The sequence below is a fragment of the Bactrocera dorsalis genome, chromosome 2 (genome assembly GCF_023373825.1).
Source record: "Bactrocera dorsalis isolate Fly_Bdor chromosome 2, ASM2337382v1, whole genome shotgun sequence".
Lineage (NCBI taxonomy): Eukaryota > Metazoa > Arthropoda > Insecta > Diptera > Tephritidae > Bactrocera > Bactrocera dorsalis.
Genome location: NC_064304.1, coordinates 101,287,343 through 101,305,033, shown reverse-complemented (window position 1 = coordinate 101,305,033; position 17,691 = coordinate 101,287,343). Strand labels below are relative to the sequence as shown.

The window sequence follows — 17,691 nt, the reverse complement described above, 5'->3', positions numbered from 1 at the left end:
AGTGAGAATTTATATATGTACATATGTACATATGACTTAAAATTTATCATATCATTTCATAACAATTTATGTATTATCGTTGTGCGCAAATATTGCAGCGTGCTGATATAGTCTTTATTTGAAGAGTCATCTTTAGCCGTGTCTTTGTGCGTACTTTTTACGTTGTTTAATATTAAACTGCTTTCAATTATATCCAAACTTGTAAATATCAAATATAACGACCCAAAATATTAAAATGTGTAGACCATCACTTTATTAAATACCTAAAAAACTCGAGCTACTAATATAGCATATCGTTTTTTAAATAAGTAAAAAATTACTCCAGACCTATATTTGTGGGCTTTTCTGTACTTTTCTTAATGAAATATTCCACAGCCACAAATAAGATGGAAATAACACTCGCACCGATGAAGTAAAATGCGTACACGGTGAACTGGCCACGTACGTTCAAAGATAAACCAGAGTTTGAAACCACCGTTATTGTTAACAGTGTTTGAAATGTAAGCGCTATAAAAGTATTTACACCGAATACTAATCCAAAACTTTCTTCTTCCAAATAACGTGCCACTTCAGCGCTGAATATGAAAAAATACCCATTATATGATTAAATTGTATACATAAATATTTTCATATAAATATTTTAACATACCTCGCTACAGTTATGCTAAACGCAAAAAAAGCGCCAAAAAGTATATAGCCAACGTAAGAGATGTATATATTCGACGTGCGACAACAAAGTAAAATAGCTCCTCCCTCCATTGCCGCAAAAATGGACAAAACTAATAAACTTTGAAGTGGTTTCAATCTTCCAGCATGAATGTACCCAGCTGCCAAAGCCATTAGAGCCGCCAATGCTGTTAATACTGCATCAACTGCACCATTCCAAGCAATCTCCATATTCGGCTTAATTTCAATCCATAATACTTGCATATACATGATGATTTGCAAATAACCACACAAACTGACCGCGTACCAAATACTCCATTGGACTACTTTTAAATTGCTGTAGGCATTATAGAAATGTGACCACAACAAGTTTAAAGGTGAAATCGGTTTAACACTTTCTTTGTCTTGACTTTTAATTGATTTTGCATCTTGTAATTCCATAGATGATGAGTTAACAGCTGCCGTTGGTTGCACATCATGCACATCATGCTTTCGATGGAAGTATAAACTTTTATCCACGTTTGGCAAAGTGAAGGCCCACAATGTAGCAAAGATTTGAGCTATAAAAAATTCGCATACTAATTTCAGGCATCGTTTGGTATTTTCATTTCATACTTACTGCTTAATGTTATATAATGCAACGATTTGTAATTCATTAGCTTCAAATTAATGAGTAGCTGTGAGGAAAAGCCTGCTACTAGTTTACCCATGAACATGGCCGCTCGTGTGTGGGCAGTGACTTTGGGGTAGTATCGTTTGTCCACTTTGGCATAAATATATGTGTAATAAGCCACTTCGAGGGCCAAATAAAGACCGTAAAAGAATTCCATTGTTTGCAAGGCAGTTAATGTAGTGGTCCAGAGTAGCATCGATGCTACTATTGTACCACAAGAACCCATCAAAATAATCAAGGGCTTGTACCTGTATGAAGAAATATGGAAATAGAATAAGTTGTTTGAATTTTTTGTAGCACAAGGTCCGCACAAAGTAAACTTTTTGAATCTAGCGCTCCCTGGTGGCGCCATCTACATATATGTCGACTGGTGCGTTAGAATTTGCTATCTTTATCGTTTTTCCAGTGAGATGAGATGAGATTTCATGACATTTCATTTAGTCCAGTCATTATAGTCAGTTCACCTCGGAATTCGATATATCGAATTAAATTTAGCTTACCTAATTGATTGGAAGTGAAGTTATTGCGTTTTAAGTGTCAGTAGGTTTGTGCTGTCGGTACGAAAATGTGCCAACATTAAATTTTGTTTTATAATTGGTAAAACTTTTACCGGACCGTTTCAATTGATGAAACAAGTTTATGGCGATGCGATGATTGCCTATCCCGTAGCAGAGTGCACGAGTGGTTTTAAAGTTTTCAAAGAGGTCGTGAGGCCATAAATGACGATCAACATGTGAGCCAATCAAAATCCGTGATCACCGGAAATTGCATCGAAACTGTGCGTGAATTCCTCAAAAATCAGTCGAAATCATCATTGAAATTCATGGAAATGGAATTGAACATCTCCAAAACATCGATTTATCGCATTTCGACCGAACATTTGGGCTTACGAAAGGTGTGTGCACGGTTTGTTCCGCACAAATTGACTGACGAGCAAAAATTGCTCAGAATCCAACATTCGTTTCGGCGCTTGTGACAGATTATTTGACCAAAAATCACATTTTAACCATTAACCACTCCCCGTATTCACCTGATATGGCACCGTGCGACTTCTTCCTTATCGGAAAAATTCATTTGCCCATGAAAAGAAAACGTTATGCAGACGTAGAGGCCATTCAAAAGTCTTGCACCGCCATACTGGCGGCAATACCGGCCAACGAGCTAAAACACACGTTCGACATGCTTTTGGACCGTGCAAAGGGCTGTATTGAAGCAGAAGGAGAATATTTTCTTTTTTTCCCTGTTTACTTTGGAACGCACCTTGTATATACATATGTATATGTGACTTGAAGTAAAAGTAATTGATATACATACATATATTGTAATATAAATTTTTGGTTTACAGTAATAAGTATAATCTTCATTATAATAAGACTGAAACCCTATTTCATTATATGCCCGCAGCACGTCCGAACCACAGTACGGTAAGACGTTAAAATTTGTAAAGTTCTGCTTTTATTCCTCCAGAAGGTCCTAATGCAGGCATTTTATGCAAAATCAATTAGTTACACATTCTATGAGCTGCTCATGAGATAACCGCTGAACCGTTAGGAGATAGCTTAGAATCATTGGACTAACGTAGGTTACCTTTTATCATTTTATGTTAAAAATTCAAACAATTCATATACATACTACATATGTATAAATAAATTATTTTTCAAATCACAAGCATGTGTTCAATATTGATTTAAGAATCATTTTTTATTTAAAAAAAAAATTACATCACACAACTACTGCCGGGTACAGTAATTTTGTTTACACAGATATGAATATTAATTATACTTGTACATCTCAGTGAACAAGGCGTTTTGTTATAACACACCATGTGGAACCGGTAAGGCATTTGTATTAATACAACTGAAACTCGCTTTGGAAGAAGCAACGCCAGGCATTGCGGCTACAGAACACGTAACATAAAATAAAAAACAGAATAAAAAAATAACAGAATAACTACAGTGTTGAGAAAAAGTGCAATAATAATTTGAGATGAGTGTATCATATACTTGACAATACCGAAATAAAAATGATAGTCTAAAGTCCACGTTAACTTCGGTTCACCGAAGCTGTAATATTCTTCAAATGTGCATTTCTCATATAATATATTATATCCATATATTGGAAAGGATTTGAAGAGATCTTCACTTGATTATGATTAGATACTTTGTTGTGGTTCGATTTGAACTTGGATAATAATTATGTCGAATTTTGTATAAATAACTTGTCATATAAGCTTGTTATACAAGACTTGATTTTGATCCGAACTAAAAACTGTAATTAAACATTAAATATTGTACGAATTATATAAGGTTGGAGCAAGCTGAGAAACGCAAAAATAACCATAAATTTAATTTAATTAGACTGATAGTACCATCTTGTGCACATTTATTAACAAAATATTTAAAAATAGAATATAAAATAATAAAAAACGTTTTGTAATATTAAAAAATTAAATTCAAGCGCAGTACCATTGTTTAAGTTGAACAAACTGTGCTTATTTCACAGTAAAATAATTATATAAGATCTCTTATAGCGTTATCAGTAACCAAACACTTATTCAGAGATTTAAACCGACAAGTGCATCAATTTTGAAGAAGAAATTAAAGCTTCAATAAGTGAATACGAAAATATTTTTTCAGCTTATCTAAATACATTTTTAACTTACCTCAGAAAATCAGTGACTAGAAAGATTAGCACAAGTGTAGCCAGATAAGAATAGGTCACCACAGGATAGACTTTTTGGCTGATCTGAACATAGAATTTTAAAATATTATAATAACATGATATACTAGGGTCGTAGAGTAAATACCACATCCCGTGTTATATTTGCTCTGCTGCTTATCAAATATTCCGTTAAGTATGGCTCTGAAGGACGAATTTCGCGTGCAAAACCGCATATGCACAATAAGCATGAGATTCTGAGCCATTCCTTCATAATTATTTGACGTTGATATGAGACAACAGGAAGATAATCGTTGTGCACGTATTCAAATAACAATAAAAAATCGTATAACTGCGTGGAGAGCGACAAAGTGTACTGGTTGATTCTTTGCGCCAAAGCGTATGCAGCCGTTTGTCGACTATTTCCGTCAATTGTCGCGTACGAAATGTCATACCTGTATCGAAACAGTTCGTATATAATATTTATATTGCTTTTTAACCAAAGTCTTCATATGCATTTCATTTATGGTTATGCATGTACATATGTAAGTGCATATGAATATATGTATCTAAAATGTAGCACTTAAAAGGTTCCATATTATTTTTGTTTAGTAATATATCGGCTTAAGATGAGAATCATCTTAAGTAGCCAATTAGAAGATACTTCATGTGCATGCTATTATCACTGTTCATGCACACTACGAGTATAAGTGTATACCTCTTACTTTACCCGTTATTCCTTCTTATACGCAAAATTTAATTCATTTATACACTATTTATTTGATTAACTATTAACAACAAAACATTTAGATCTAAATACATATGTTGACATATACATTCAAGTGCATTCATATACATATGTATATAAGTACTTGTTACTTGATAGATTCTTAAAGTAAAACGTTTAACAGGTTGATGTCTGATTGCTGAAAATATAGCTTCATTCATTTGTCGCGCTTGCTTTTGTAAATGAAATTGTTTATAGGGACAATCGTAAGTAAACAATTTAACTCAAATCATAACCTTATCAATTGCAATGTATTGCTCTTCGCAAAAATGAACAAGATCAGTGATTGGCAGCCCATTATCCGCCGGGTACTCTCTGAGCGCGCTCTGAGTGGTGTGTACTGGTTAACCACCTGTCTATTCTGAGTTTTATCAAAAAATGTTAATGTTAATCAATAAATGTTATTTAGTATTAACATTTCTGCCGTAAGCTCTCTCTTTTGATTCCGCTACTCACTTGTCGGACCGATTGGTTATTGACGATTCACCCATTTGTAGAAATTGCCTTCAAAAGTGAAGAAATTTAAGTAGGCTTAAAACATACAGGGTTTGTCCGGAAAGTAATAGGAGTGATTTTCTTCTGCCACGACTGTACTTCGGTGCGTGCGCGCACCGGCTGGATTCGGTCAGTTGGTCAGTTGTCTCTGAGCACCTGGAGAGTCAGGACAAACATTTTCGCGCGACGTGTTTTTGTGAGTGGTTCAAGTCGAAAATGTAGCGTTCGTTAGAGCAGAGGTATGCGATTAAATTCTGCGTGAAACACTGTAAATCTGCGACAGAGACATCTGATATGAACACGCAGGCTTCCCCAGATGATGCTTTAGCAAGAAGTGGTGTATTTCGGTGGCACCAGGTCTTTTTGGAGAGCCGGGAAGGGGTCGTTAATGAAAACCGGAAGAATAAGCAAATCCAAAATGAAAACGATGCTCATTGTCTTTTTTGACATCAAAAGCGTCGTCCATCATGAATTTATTTCTCCTGGACAAACCGTCAACGCCAAGTTTTACGTGGAAGCCCTCAAGAGACAGAGGGTTAATCAAGTCCGACAAAACAGCGTAGCCAGTTGGAAGTTGCACCACAACACTGCATTTCTTGTGAACAGCTACCTAACCAAGACCATCAATACGCTTTCGCAGCCGCCCTACAGCCCAGATGTGGTCCCCCGGACTTTTTTTTTGTTTCCTTGCCTGAAAAGGCCGATGAAAGGGGATCCAAGCAGCATGCACCTCGGCTCTCAAGGCTATTCCGGAGAATGCCTTCCATGACGCCTTCAATGCTTGGAAATCGCATTGCCAGCGCTGCATCGACGCAGAAGGAGCCTATTTTAAATTTTTTAAAGAAATGTAACTGTATGTAGATCCATTTGTAAGTTAGCTTTAAGGCACATACCACAAATGACATCAGCACCAACTATGTACATACATACATACATATATATGTATGTACATATATGCTTTAGACCAAACACTTTTCTGAGTTTTTGTATTGCAATCACGTCCCTACAGCGATCCCAAAGCAATACTTAAGATTCAGGATCAAGAGGCATATTTATACTCTTGTAACATGTTGCTATAATTTATACTTTTTTCAACTAACGCCTTTTTATACCACCTAAAAATAATTGAGATAGATATAGGGTTATAACGGGTGATTTTTTTGAGGTTAGGATTTTCATGCATTAGTATTTGACAGATCACGTGGGATTTCAGACATGGTGTCAAAGAGAAAGATGCTCAGTATGCTTTGACATTTCATCATGAATAGACTTACTAACGAGCAACGCTTGCAAATCATTGAATTTTATTACCAAAATCAGTGTTCGGTTCGAAATGTGTTTTATCGACAAATTTTGTTCAGCGATGAGGCTCATTTCTGGTTGAATGGCTACGTAAATAAGCAAAATTGCCGCATTTGGGGTGAAGAGCAACCAGAAGCCGTTCAAGAACTGCCCATGCATCCCGAAAAATGCACTGTTTGGTGTGGTTTGTACGCTGGTGGAATCATTGGACCGTATTTTTTCAAAGATGCTGTTGGACGCAACGTTACGGTGAATGGCGATCGCTATCGTTCGATGCTAACAAACTTTTTGTTGCCAAAAAATGGAAGAACTGAACTTGGTTGACATGTGGTTTCAACAAGATGGCGCTACATGCCACACAGCTCGCGATTCTATGGCCATTTTGAGGGAAAACTTCGGACAACAATTCATCTCAAGAAATGGACCCGTAAGTTGGCCACCAAGATCATGCGATTTAACGCCTTTAGACTATTTTTTGTGGGGCTACGTCAAGTCTAAAGTCTACAGAAATAAGCCAGCAACTATTCCAGCTTTGGAAGACAACATTTCCGAAGAAATTCGGGCTATTCCGGCCGAAATGCTCGAAAAAGTTGCCCAAAATTGGACTTTCCGAATGGACCGCCTAAGACGCAGCCGCGATCAACATTTAAATGAAATTATCTTCAAAAAGTAAATGTCATGAACCAATCTAACGTTTCAAATAAAGAACCGATGAGATTTTGCAAATTTTATGCGTTTTTTTTTTTAAAAAAGTTATCAAGCTCTTAAAAAATCACCCTTTATATGACATATATGATAAGATTAGAGTGATGAGACGAGTAAATCCGAGAGTCCGTATGTGCAAGCGACAACTTGAGTAAACAACTTTTTGCAACATTGTAGAATTCTTCATTTTTGAAGAAATATGGACCAATAATTCCCTCTGCCCAGAGATTACATCAAACAGCTTCAATACAGTGACTTTTTTGAAGATGTAGAAGGATGCGTTTCAACAATGACTTTTGTTAAAATCTTTCGTAAAATCTTTCATAAAGTTGATGGGCACAGCTCCAATTGTTGCGCGCGATGACGGATGGATTCATTTGGGTATTTTCGGATGCACACGACGTGACGGGTCCTGTAGATATTACATATATATATATCTATCTAAACTATAGTAACCGCTCATCCTTGGGTGAAATCCTATAGCTCAGGAACAACAATTTGGATAAAATTAATGGTAAAAAATGGTCGTTTTTTAATGCCAAATTGACAATTTTCAACCAATCAAAAAGATCGTAGATCATTGTATAGTAAATGTATTCAAAAATACTCAGTTTTAATTTGAAGTCGATCGGTCAATTTCTCTTTGAGTTATGACGCCAGCGTTTAAAGTTTCACTTATATTTGTTTGCACCACCGAGCGGCCGCTCTTTAGAACGCTGTCATCCAAAAACTATTCAAGATACGACCTTATCGATTTCACAGGATATTTATGATAATAGAAACTATCGAAAACGCAAACAAAAAAATTTTTTTTTTTTTTGAAAGGGTCACATTGGTGGGTTTAGAGCGCCTTTTAGCAACTTAACATTGGTATCTACACACGACTCACATGAGGCAAGTTTTCGATGACTTCATGAGCTTTACTGAATTATTTGTGCCACTCAAATACTTGTGATCGTGATAAATTAGACACCCCAAAACCAAATTACTTAGAGTTGGGGTGAACATTTCAAAGAACTGTTGAATGCTGGCGCGTTCGATTTTTACACAGATTTAAGCATAATGCGCTCGAATAACGCAGGGAATACTGGATTACTGGAAATTCGTGATGCGATCAAGTATGTGCATGAAAAACTTCAAGTCGTCTGGAGATGATAATATAACAACTGAGCTTATAAAAAACGCAAATAACCTGAATGAACTCTTTACCTGAAGACATTAAACCGGAACAGTAAATCGCTGCCGGAAGATCGAAATACAGCAAAACAAACTACAAAAATTACACCGGAATTTCCTTTCTCAGCACGGGATACGAAATATTTGCGAGGATTGTGAACAGAAGATCGCTGCCCGAAGATCGAAATACAGCAAAACAAACTACAAAGATTACGGAATTTGCTTTCTCAGCACGGGATACGAAATATTTGCGAGGATTGTGAACAGAAGACTCATAAACCATACTGAAAGAGAATATCAACACCTGAATATTAATGCGGATGTAGATCCGGAATAGACAATAGACTAAATCTCAAACAGTGCACGGAGAAATGTTATAAGCACAGTATTAGCAAGCAAGTAATATTACTAACCCCGTGACATTTTGGAAATGCAAAATACCAGAAAAACTTTTATGAATTGTAATGATGTCTTTAAGTAAAACCGTATCCAAAGTAATGATACAAGACAGAAAGTCCGAATCCTTCAAAAGTAAGACAAGGAGATACGGTATCATCCGCAATATTCAACATAATGCTGTAATGTGACATTGATTAAAAAAGTGATTCAACAAAACTAGACATCCACACCCTGCCAAAATTTTTCGCTTGATATTGAAGAGACGGCTGGCCAAATCGGTCTCAAATCAATGAAGATAAAATGAAATATATGATGATATCCAGAACAAACAAACCAGTCCCAAGAGTGAAAATTGATCAACACGAATTTGAAAGCCATTACTTACTCTAGCCTCGAACTCAGTAGGGATAACTCAAAAAGTATCAAAGAATCCAAGCCTAATGAAGCTGTTCAACTGAACCTACTCAATGTAGAGCAGAATCATGGACGCTACTCGAAAAGCACAAAATCAAACTGCTATTCTTCGAAAGAAACACCCTAAGACAAATTTTTGGAGCATTAAAAGATAATGACGAGTGGCGAAAAAGGTGAGACGATGAGCTAGTTCAGCTTATAAAAGATGGAAATGTTGTACGCTAAATCAAAGCGCGACTACCATGGGAAAGCGCGCAAAAAAAAAAATTATAAAGGCCACAGCATTCACCACGAAAGTAAGGGGAAGATCACGATCAATATATCTAGAACTCAATTACGACATAAAGTAGATTGGCATATAAAATTATAAAGAAACCGCCAATGACCGAGATGTCAAGAGGGCACATGTGCAGCAAGCCAGCGCTCACACAGAGCTGTAGCGCTAAGGGATGATGATGATAATATCGGATAATAATACTATAAAATGAGTAATGTCATTTTGGCAGCACGTTCAGCGAATTTTGGCTTTTTTCGGTTTCGCCTCATATTTAGAGCGTCATTCGATAGATGACCCACGTCTCGTCAGCAGTAATCAAACCTTCAACCATTTCATTTGCGATCTCTACTCGACATGGTTTTTGCAAAATATTCAGACCTTTTAGTACGTGTAATTGACTTATGTATAGTACAAGTAAATAGGATAACAAATATTATTGTAATTCATTCACTTTTTCGTCACATAATGAAAGTTAAATTCTTATGCAACATTTTTTTTTATAAGAAGTTTTGCCTACATCTGAAAGTGTATCCCCGGCTTTCATCCTTGCAAATTACGAGAGCATAAAATGTGTGGTAACACGAATAAGAAAAGGAAAATACCTTACTTGTTATTGTCCGTTTTCGATAGAAGTAAAAATAAATAAAAACAATATGTTTTTGGATTTATCAAAAAAATCAAAGTTTCTTTCTTTATTATATTAGTTTAGAAAATAACAGAAGTACGTACATTATTTACATAGGTACAAAAGGAATTGACAATTTATGGTGAAACAAACAATTGAGAAGCTAATTGACTATTAACAACCGTGACTAATAATTTAAATTTAATATAATAAATGTAAAATAAAAATTACGTACAAATATTTGGTATACATTGGAATTATGGACAATAAAATTCTGGAAAATAGAGGTTCTGCTTAACATAATTGGTATTATTGTTTGAAAAAGTATGTACAGCGTTTTCTTTTCTGGCGTATATATTTTAATTTCCATTTTCTTTTTATGTTAAGCGCCCATTACATACATACCGACATACATATGTATATGCAAAAATACACGAGTTTGCACTATCTATATACATATGTACGTATACATGAATTTGGTTCAAATTTAATAGCCATATCTTCCAGAAAGTTTAACGCCATTTACAGATTTTTAGTTTATAGCATGGTATCTTAAAATACTACCGATTATAACAAACCACAATTTAATTGCTTATTATTGAATTGAAAAGAAAATATTTTTCTGATTCTCTTGTGGATAATTACGCTTGTTATTATTGAGAAGTTAATCATATTTGGCAACTGCCATTATTCCACAATTTGGCTTGTTTATTCATACTTTATTTTCATACATTAATAATATGTATGTAAATAATTTTTAAATAAAATTTCACAACTATCTAATTCAATTCAATTCAGCATAGTCGTCGATGATATTTGTACCGTTTTCGTCATTTATCCATTTCAGGTATTCGCATGTTGTTCGTTATTGCTGCACAATGGGCGTGGCGGGGGATGTGGGCGTGCTTTCGGTGAAACCTACACCATTGGCATCGTTCAACTCGTCGGCCGAGACGAAATTGATTGCAGCCGAATTTATACAATACCGTTTGCGAGTGGGCTTGGGTCCATCCTCGAAGACGTGCCCCATATGGGCATTACAACGAGCGCAGCGTACTTCTGTGCGTATGCGTTCTGGATGTTTAATTAGTAGTAAAATATTACCCCCTTTTAATTGATTTGTTTTGCACAAGTGGGTTATACGCATTTATATTTATAAATAGTAACAACATATTATTTTGTATACATTACATATTATATTTGGTGATGGGCAGGTAAAAAATACAAAGGATGTTAATTATGCACAATCCATAGAGATGTATTTTACGATTATTCAAGTTGAATTTTGCATTTTTCAGTTAATTTGCAATTGGTGTAAATTAAATTTGGGTTTAAGGTTTTGTTGTTTTTGATGGAGCCATATTATTATTTGATTTTAATAATTTTATTTCAGAGGGCGCACAAAGGACAAATAGTTCATTGAATTAAAATAATAATAATAAAAATAAAATAATTAACGGAAAAAATTGACAAATACAAAAACAAATGTTGAACAAATGAATAGTGCAAATAGTATAGCAGAATATGAAATGCATTGGTAAAAAAATAATCGATGAGATTGAAAATAGACAGCAAAATAAGTAGAAATAAAAATAACAACGAAGCGATGATAGAAGAATGAAGAGAAATGATTAGGGTAAACGATAAATGCAAATTGCATTATTAAATAGAAAATCAGCAAAGAGTAAAATTAACTCAGTAAATGTTTGTGCATTGAATGAGTTACGTAGAATGTCAGTTTATTATTTTTGATTACAGTTAATTAATTGTATATAAAATTATGATAAGCATTAGCATTGTTTAACAAGTTTTGAAAACAAAAAAAAAAAACGATATGTATGTTATGACATATCAATTATTTTATGAATGAAGTATGCAATAGATTTTAATATGCGAATGTGCATTATTCGATATAAATATGTATTAGCAAACATGAATGCGTTTATTTTATAATTATGTGTGGTGAGTGTAAATTTTTCAGACCCCCGTACAGGCACATGTATAAAAAGCGAAAAAGGGAGAAATAGAAAAAAATATACGAAAAAAATTTATTATTTTCAAAGTCAAAATTTCATATATAAACAACTGTATATATTTTTAGTTTTAAAACAATTTTTTTAATAACATATTGATAAGCAGCATTTGGTACAGACATGAATTTGCAAATATTAAAAAAAAATATATAATAAATATAAACAAAAGAAATAATATTTATATTTGGTCGCCGAACATATCAGCATACAAAGTATTTGATGCACTCGTAGTGCGATTTATTATAACGTAATTGAAGTTATGCGTAGGCATAGAATGTAGTATATTTGCTTTCCAAAGCGTTCGTGCGCGAAACTAACAAACTTGATCGCGACTCGAACTCTGCATGTGAATTGTTCTAAGAAAATTTTTGCGGAAAGCATATAAGGAAAGAAGTTCAACCAAGCAAAATTGCAATTAATGCATTGAAATAAAAAAAAACAATTGAATATACATATATTTGAATTAAAATTTTCTTTTATTTTGTAAGCCAGAAAATCTTAATTAAAGGTATTTTCTAAATTTTTAATCTCAAATACAGATTAAATGAAAACATTTTAATTTTAATTAATTAAAAAACTAATTTGTTTCAGAATTAACCATTTTTAACTAGAGCTCTCACAGATACATCGTCTTCAATACTCTAGAGAACTGGTCGGTAAACTTAAAACATTCAGAAGATTAATATTTTCTATTAAAATTATTTAAAAAAATCGCAACCTTGCCACCAATAAAAATCGAAATTTTTAAATTTCTCTACGCTTGCCGCAATTTATAACCACATTGATCAAGTCAACAAATAGTTTTCAAGCAAACTAAAATAAAAACACTAGCAAGCGTTAATTTTAAACCATATATGTATATGAATTAGTTAATGTTTAAATGAATTTATGTACCCATATGTGCATGTATGTATGTATGTATATGTAAATAAAAATTATGAAAAACGTCATAGTCAAGAGAAATTAAATCCAAATATCTCTCTGGTAGAATATATTTTACCTCTCCCAAGAAAAATGTCACCAATATAAATATCCATTTATGACAATTCATACGAAAATATCGAATTTCTAAAAAAAATACATTATAGTGAATATGTATATGTTCATTAAGTATATACCCAAGGCAATTTTTCATGATCCACATTACATTTTCTATCAAAAATACATTCGCTCTTTTAAATTGTTATACATAATAATACAATTTTATATTAGTTTCTTCTATAAATAACAATATGTACCATTTTTATGTATGTACTAAATAGGAATAAACAAATTTGCTTGTTTAGATTATAAAAACTAAATGTACGTAAACAGATAATTATTTTTTCACATGCCCTTTTGAGAAAGAAGCAGTTGTGGAAGGTGAACCAGAGGCAATGTTGCTGTTGGGCTTTAGCGGTACAAAATCAATCGACGCCGAATTGATGCAGTAGCGTAGATTCTTTGGTGGCGGGCCATCATCGAAAACGTGTCCCATATGCGCGGAGCATTTGGAGCAGCGCACCTCAGTTCGCACCATGCCTAACATTTTCGAAATTACTACTACTTTTTATTAACACATTTATATATGTATAAGTGTATTGAAATTTCTCAATTTATCCAATTTGTGCATGGGTGTCAGTAAAAAGCGCGGTGTAATAATCAATGCACGAGTATGTATGTAGAAATTCAATTGATATTCAATAATTTGTTTAGTTTTAGTTTTAGAAATTATCCAGTGTTCGAGTACAGTATTTCAATTGCATATTATGCAGTTATTTAAAATTTCAAACCGTGTGTTTTTACAACACATACGAGTATTAAGTGTTGCGGCAAGTTAAAAAGAAGGAAGGAAGAGAAATTTTTATTTAAAGGGAGCAAAATTTTTAATAATACACTATAGAAACATGTATGTATGGATATACAAGTATGTACAGAAACGAACAACATAGATTAACAAGGGAAATCAATTTTTTTTTGTACGTTGCAACAATTCGTTGAATTTAAAATTTTGCTTACAAAACCTTGGACGAATAAAACATATATTTAAATAGACGCATTCGCACACGCACAAAGAAATTTTAAAAAGCTTGAACTCTCGTTCACAATTCCATTGTATAGGTATTATATAGCAAACGAATACAATAAAATCTACATCCAATATACACATATTTACTATGAACGGAAGACAAGACATCATCTACAAAGCGTTAACAGTAGTTGCAAATCACTAAATGGAATTATTTAGTAGCGCATATGTCATACCAATCCGAGTATGAATATACATTCTACAAAAAAGAAAAAATATACATATACAAACAAAAAAACAGTTTGATTATAGTCGTGGTAGGTAATTGGTCAGTAAAAAATAAAATGAAAATCTGTTAAAGTTTATAGTTCCTTATCTCATATAACGAATTTAATAAAAATGAAAATACTCTTTACAAATACTAACGATTCCATACAAGGACTTAATTTTGATAGATTAGTTTGTATGGCAACTATATGCTTTAGTGTTCGATCTGAACACTTGAGATTGCACTATTGCTTTAGAAAACTAACCATGCCAAAGAAAGATATCTCCTTAAATTAAAAAAGTTTTTCATTCAAGGATATGATTTTACGTTCAGTTTGTATGACAGCAATAAATATGCTTTAGTGGTGCGACTTAAACGGTTTCGAGAAATGAGTAGCTTCTTGGGGAGGAAAGGACGGGTGTAAAGTTTCAGATCGATATCTCAAAAAACTGAAACTAGTTTGACTATATGCAGACAGACGGACATACATAGCTAAATCTTATATATTTAATTGGATCTCCAACGATTCCTTTAGAGTCTTACAAGCTCCTTGGCAAACTTAATTTGCCCTGTTCAGAGTATAAAATCAGATGTTGAGAAAGTAATAATTAAGTCGTTACCAAACTAATTTGGGAATGTATACTGTTGCTGTCAAATTATTATATACATATATGTATATATATATACATATATGCTATTGATAATTGCTCTGAACCTGGTTAGCCTATTATTTTACAGATTCAATTTTAAATAGGTAACAAAAAATTGGAAATCAAAAGAAATGTAATTGCATAAAAAAATATTTAGCAATTCAAATAATTCAAAAGCAAAGTATAAAATAAATTTATAAATCACCAAATTTACTATATGTAATTTTAACTGTATTTGCCACCGATGCGTGTAACTACAATATGCATACACATATGTACATACGTACTCGTGCACTAGAGTACGCGCATATATAGTATCAACAACAACAGTTGCAGGCAAATATCTATTAACCTTAAGTTCATTGTTCATTCTTTACCTGGAATACTAGCATCACGATGCAGGGTTATTTTGCCCTTATCAAGCACATCATTGAATGCGGGCCATCCACAACCTGAATCATACTTTCTATCCGAGCTAAAGAGATCTTGCTGGCAAACTATACAACGGTATACGCCCTTTTCATAGTGCTTGTTATAACAACCTAGAGGTATACACACATGTTCAAAAAATATTACTTCCGTATAGTATTCATAACACAAAATTAACCACGCACCTGTAAATGGTCGCTCTGTAGCTGCTTCTTGCGTCACTTGATACTGTAGTGGCGTTAGACGTTTCTTTAGCTCTTCCTTATTTACATTAATTTTTTCAGTTTTGTTTTCCATCTTTTCTTGTAGTAAACTACCTGTAGTTTTTTGGTTGTGTGGTTTATCTGTAATTAAGGATTTTTTTAAGGATTTTTATTGTAATCTTATAAATCAAACGTAAACCGCAAAAACAAAAAATGTTTGTAATGCAATTTGTTACTAGCTCTTAAAATATTTTGCTTCGTCATTGAATGATTGTGCAGTTAAATGGCATTTAGATTATTTCAATAAATCCCACAACGTCAGTGCTTAACTTAAACTTAAAATTATTAGTTTATTTATATAGTACATACATATGCATGTATGCTATCATGTGATATTTTGATAGTCTTTCTTAAAGGTGAATTTATGGCGGGAAGCGTATGGCTCTAAAAACTTTTTATTAAGAGCTAAGTATATACTCCTACAAATGCAGTTAAGATAAAATAATCTGAATACTCTTAACAATGTGTTCTCCTATATGTACATTTAATCACAGTGTAGTAAACAAAAAAGTTTTGCAATAATAAACCAGTTGATTACGTATTTCGTACAATTTTAATTTTTTAACAATGAAAAGTTACGTTTTGTTTTGGTATACCTATAAACATTATATATTGGTTGGAGTTGCATGCATACTATAAGCGAAATCCATACCCGTGTAGCTACGAATAATTCAGCGTTTCATCATAGATTTTTCCCAAATTTGGTATTCGTTTTAAAATATATGCTTTTTTATTTTTAATAGCAAATAGTTGTATTCAGCAATGCTGAAATTGTAAACACTCAAATCGTAGCCACGCATGTATTGAATGTTACAAATACTGTACGCTAACAATATACATATCTATGTGTACATATGTACATATAACAGATGGGATCGTACGTGGAAAATTTGGTTTGCTAAACGGTAATGAAAACTTTCACTGTGTCGAACGTTTTTGTAATCAAAATATAATGAACTATTAAGCACATATAAAGTTGCCTTTTTATTTTTTCGTATACCATTTCACTTCACACTACTGACTAAAACTAGTCTCACCTGAGAAACTTCTCTGATTTAGGGCAACAGACCCACCAATAATTGATACAGTCCTTTTAGGAGGAACCGAACAATTTAAAGCAGTTCTGCAAGTGAATTTGTTTATAATTCCCAAACGAGAGCACTGAGTATAGGTATTCCGAAGAAGTACAAACATTTTTACCATATTTATTTTACGTGGTGATATTTTAAACTAGAAAACCTCTTTAGAAATCTTAAATTTTCAGTTGTTACTTAATCAAGCACATTTAAAACAAAAGTGGAAGAAAATTGCGCAGCTTTTCACAATTTGCTAGAGGGTACCCACATTCTACCAATATGCCTACGAAATGTCAACGCAAAACGATAAATGGTTAAAATAAGGGCAATGTTTAAATATATATATGTAAATACATATGTATATTCACACGTTTTTCACATGCCTCTTTGAACACGTCTGTCCTTGAGCCATGGCCGCCATATTAATTTCGAGGCGAAATTGGTCTTATATATCTAATTCTATATTCCATTGCCTAAACCTACCTGTGTTTATTATATACTTTTATTTCTCTGTTTCAATAATGCTCAGACCTTTATTTTTGCTTAACTTTTATTTTTTAGGTTCACAAAGTCTAAATTTGTACTCAAAAATAGACATAAATAGTAACAAAGTTTATTTAGTCACAATATAATGTTGTGATTTTCACGCCACTCGAAAGAAAACTGACAGATACGAATGGTCAATTGGCAATACAAAGTGGGTGTACCAAACCCGCAAACGTCATATGCGGGCGCTTTGTATATTTTTATAGTTTATATGCAAGTACTATGTGAAGGACGGTGTTTT

General features: G+C 33.3%; 2 protein-coding genes across 9 annotated transcripts; both read right to left on the bottom strand.

Moving 5' to 3' along the window:
- Positions 1 to 230: 230 nt before the first annotated feature.
- On the bottom strand, positions 231 to 4,452 carry LOC105226014 (thiamine transporter 1). The gene is made up of 5 exons (XM_049447742.1): positions 4,146 to 4,452; positions 4,002 to 4,084; positions 1,286 to 1,587; positions 650 to 1,226; positions 231 to 575 (listed from the first exon to the last, which is right to left on the bottom strand). The coding sequence occupies exons 1-5, from the start codon at positions 4,269 to 4,271 to the stop codon at positions 317 to 319; spliced, it is 1,347 nt and encodes a 448-aa protein (XP_049303699.1). The 5' UTR covers positions 4,272 to 4,452; the 3' UTR covers positions 231 to 316.
- Positions 4,453 to 10,208: 5,756 nt separating this feature from the next.
- On the bottom strand, positions 10,209 to 17,573 carry LOC105226015 (methionine-R-sulfoxide reductase B1). 8 transcript variants are annotated; one of them, XM_011204741.4, is made up of 5 exons: positions 17,029 to 17,159; positions 16,866 to 16,951; positions 15,751 to 15,909; positions 15,514 to 15,678; positions 10,209 to 11,284 (listed from the first exon to the last, which is right to left on the bottom strand). In XM_011204741.4, the coding sequence occupies exons 3-5, from the start codon at positions 15,860 to 15,862 to the stop codon at positions 11,043 to 11,045; spliced, it is 519 nt and encodes a 172-aa protein (XP_011203043.1). In that variant the 5' UTR covers positions 15,863 to 15,909; positions 16,866 to 16,951; positions 17,029 to 17,159; the 3' UTR covers positions 10,209 to 11,042. The 8 variants fall into 8 exon arrangements, with proteins under 8 accessions (XP_011203043.1, XP_029405967.1, XP_011203042.1 ...); XM_029550107.2 differs by lacking the exons at positions 16,866 to 16,951; positions 17,029 to 17,159 and adding an exon at positions 17,436 to 17,573; XM_011204740.4 differs by lacking the exons at positions 16,866 to 16,951; positions 17,029 to 17,159 and adding an exon at positions 17,388 to 17,565.
- Between the last annotated feature and the right edge of the window lie 118 nt (positions 17,574 to 17,691).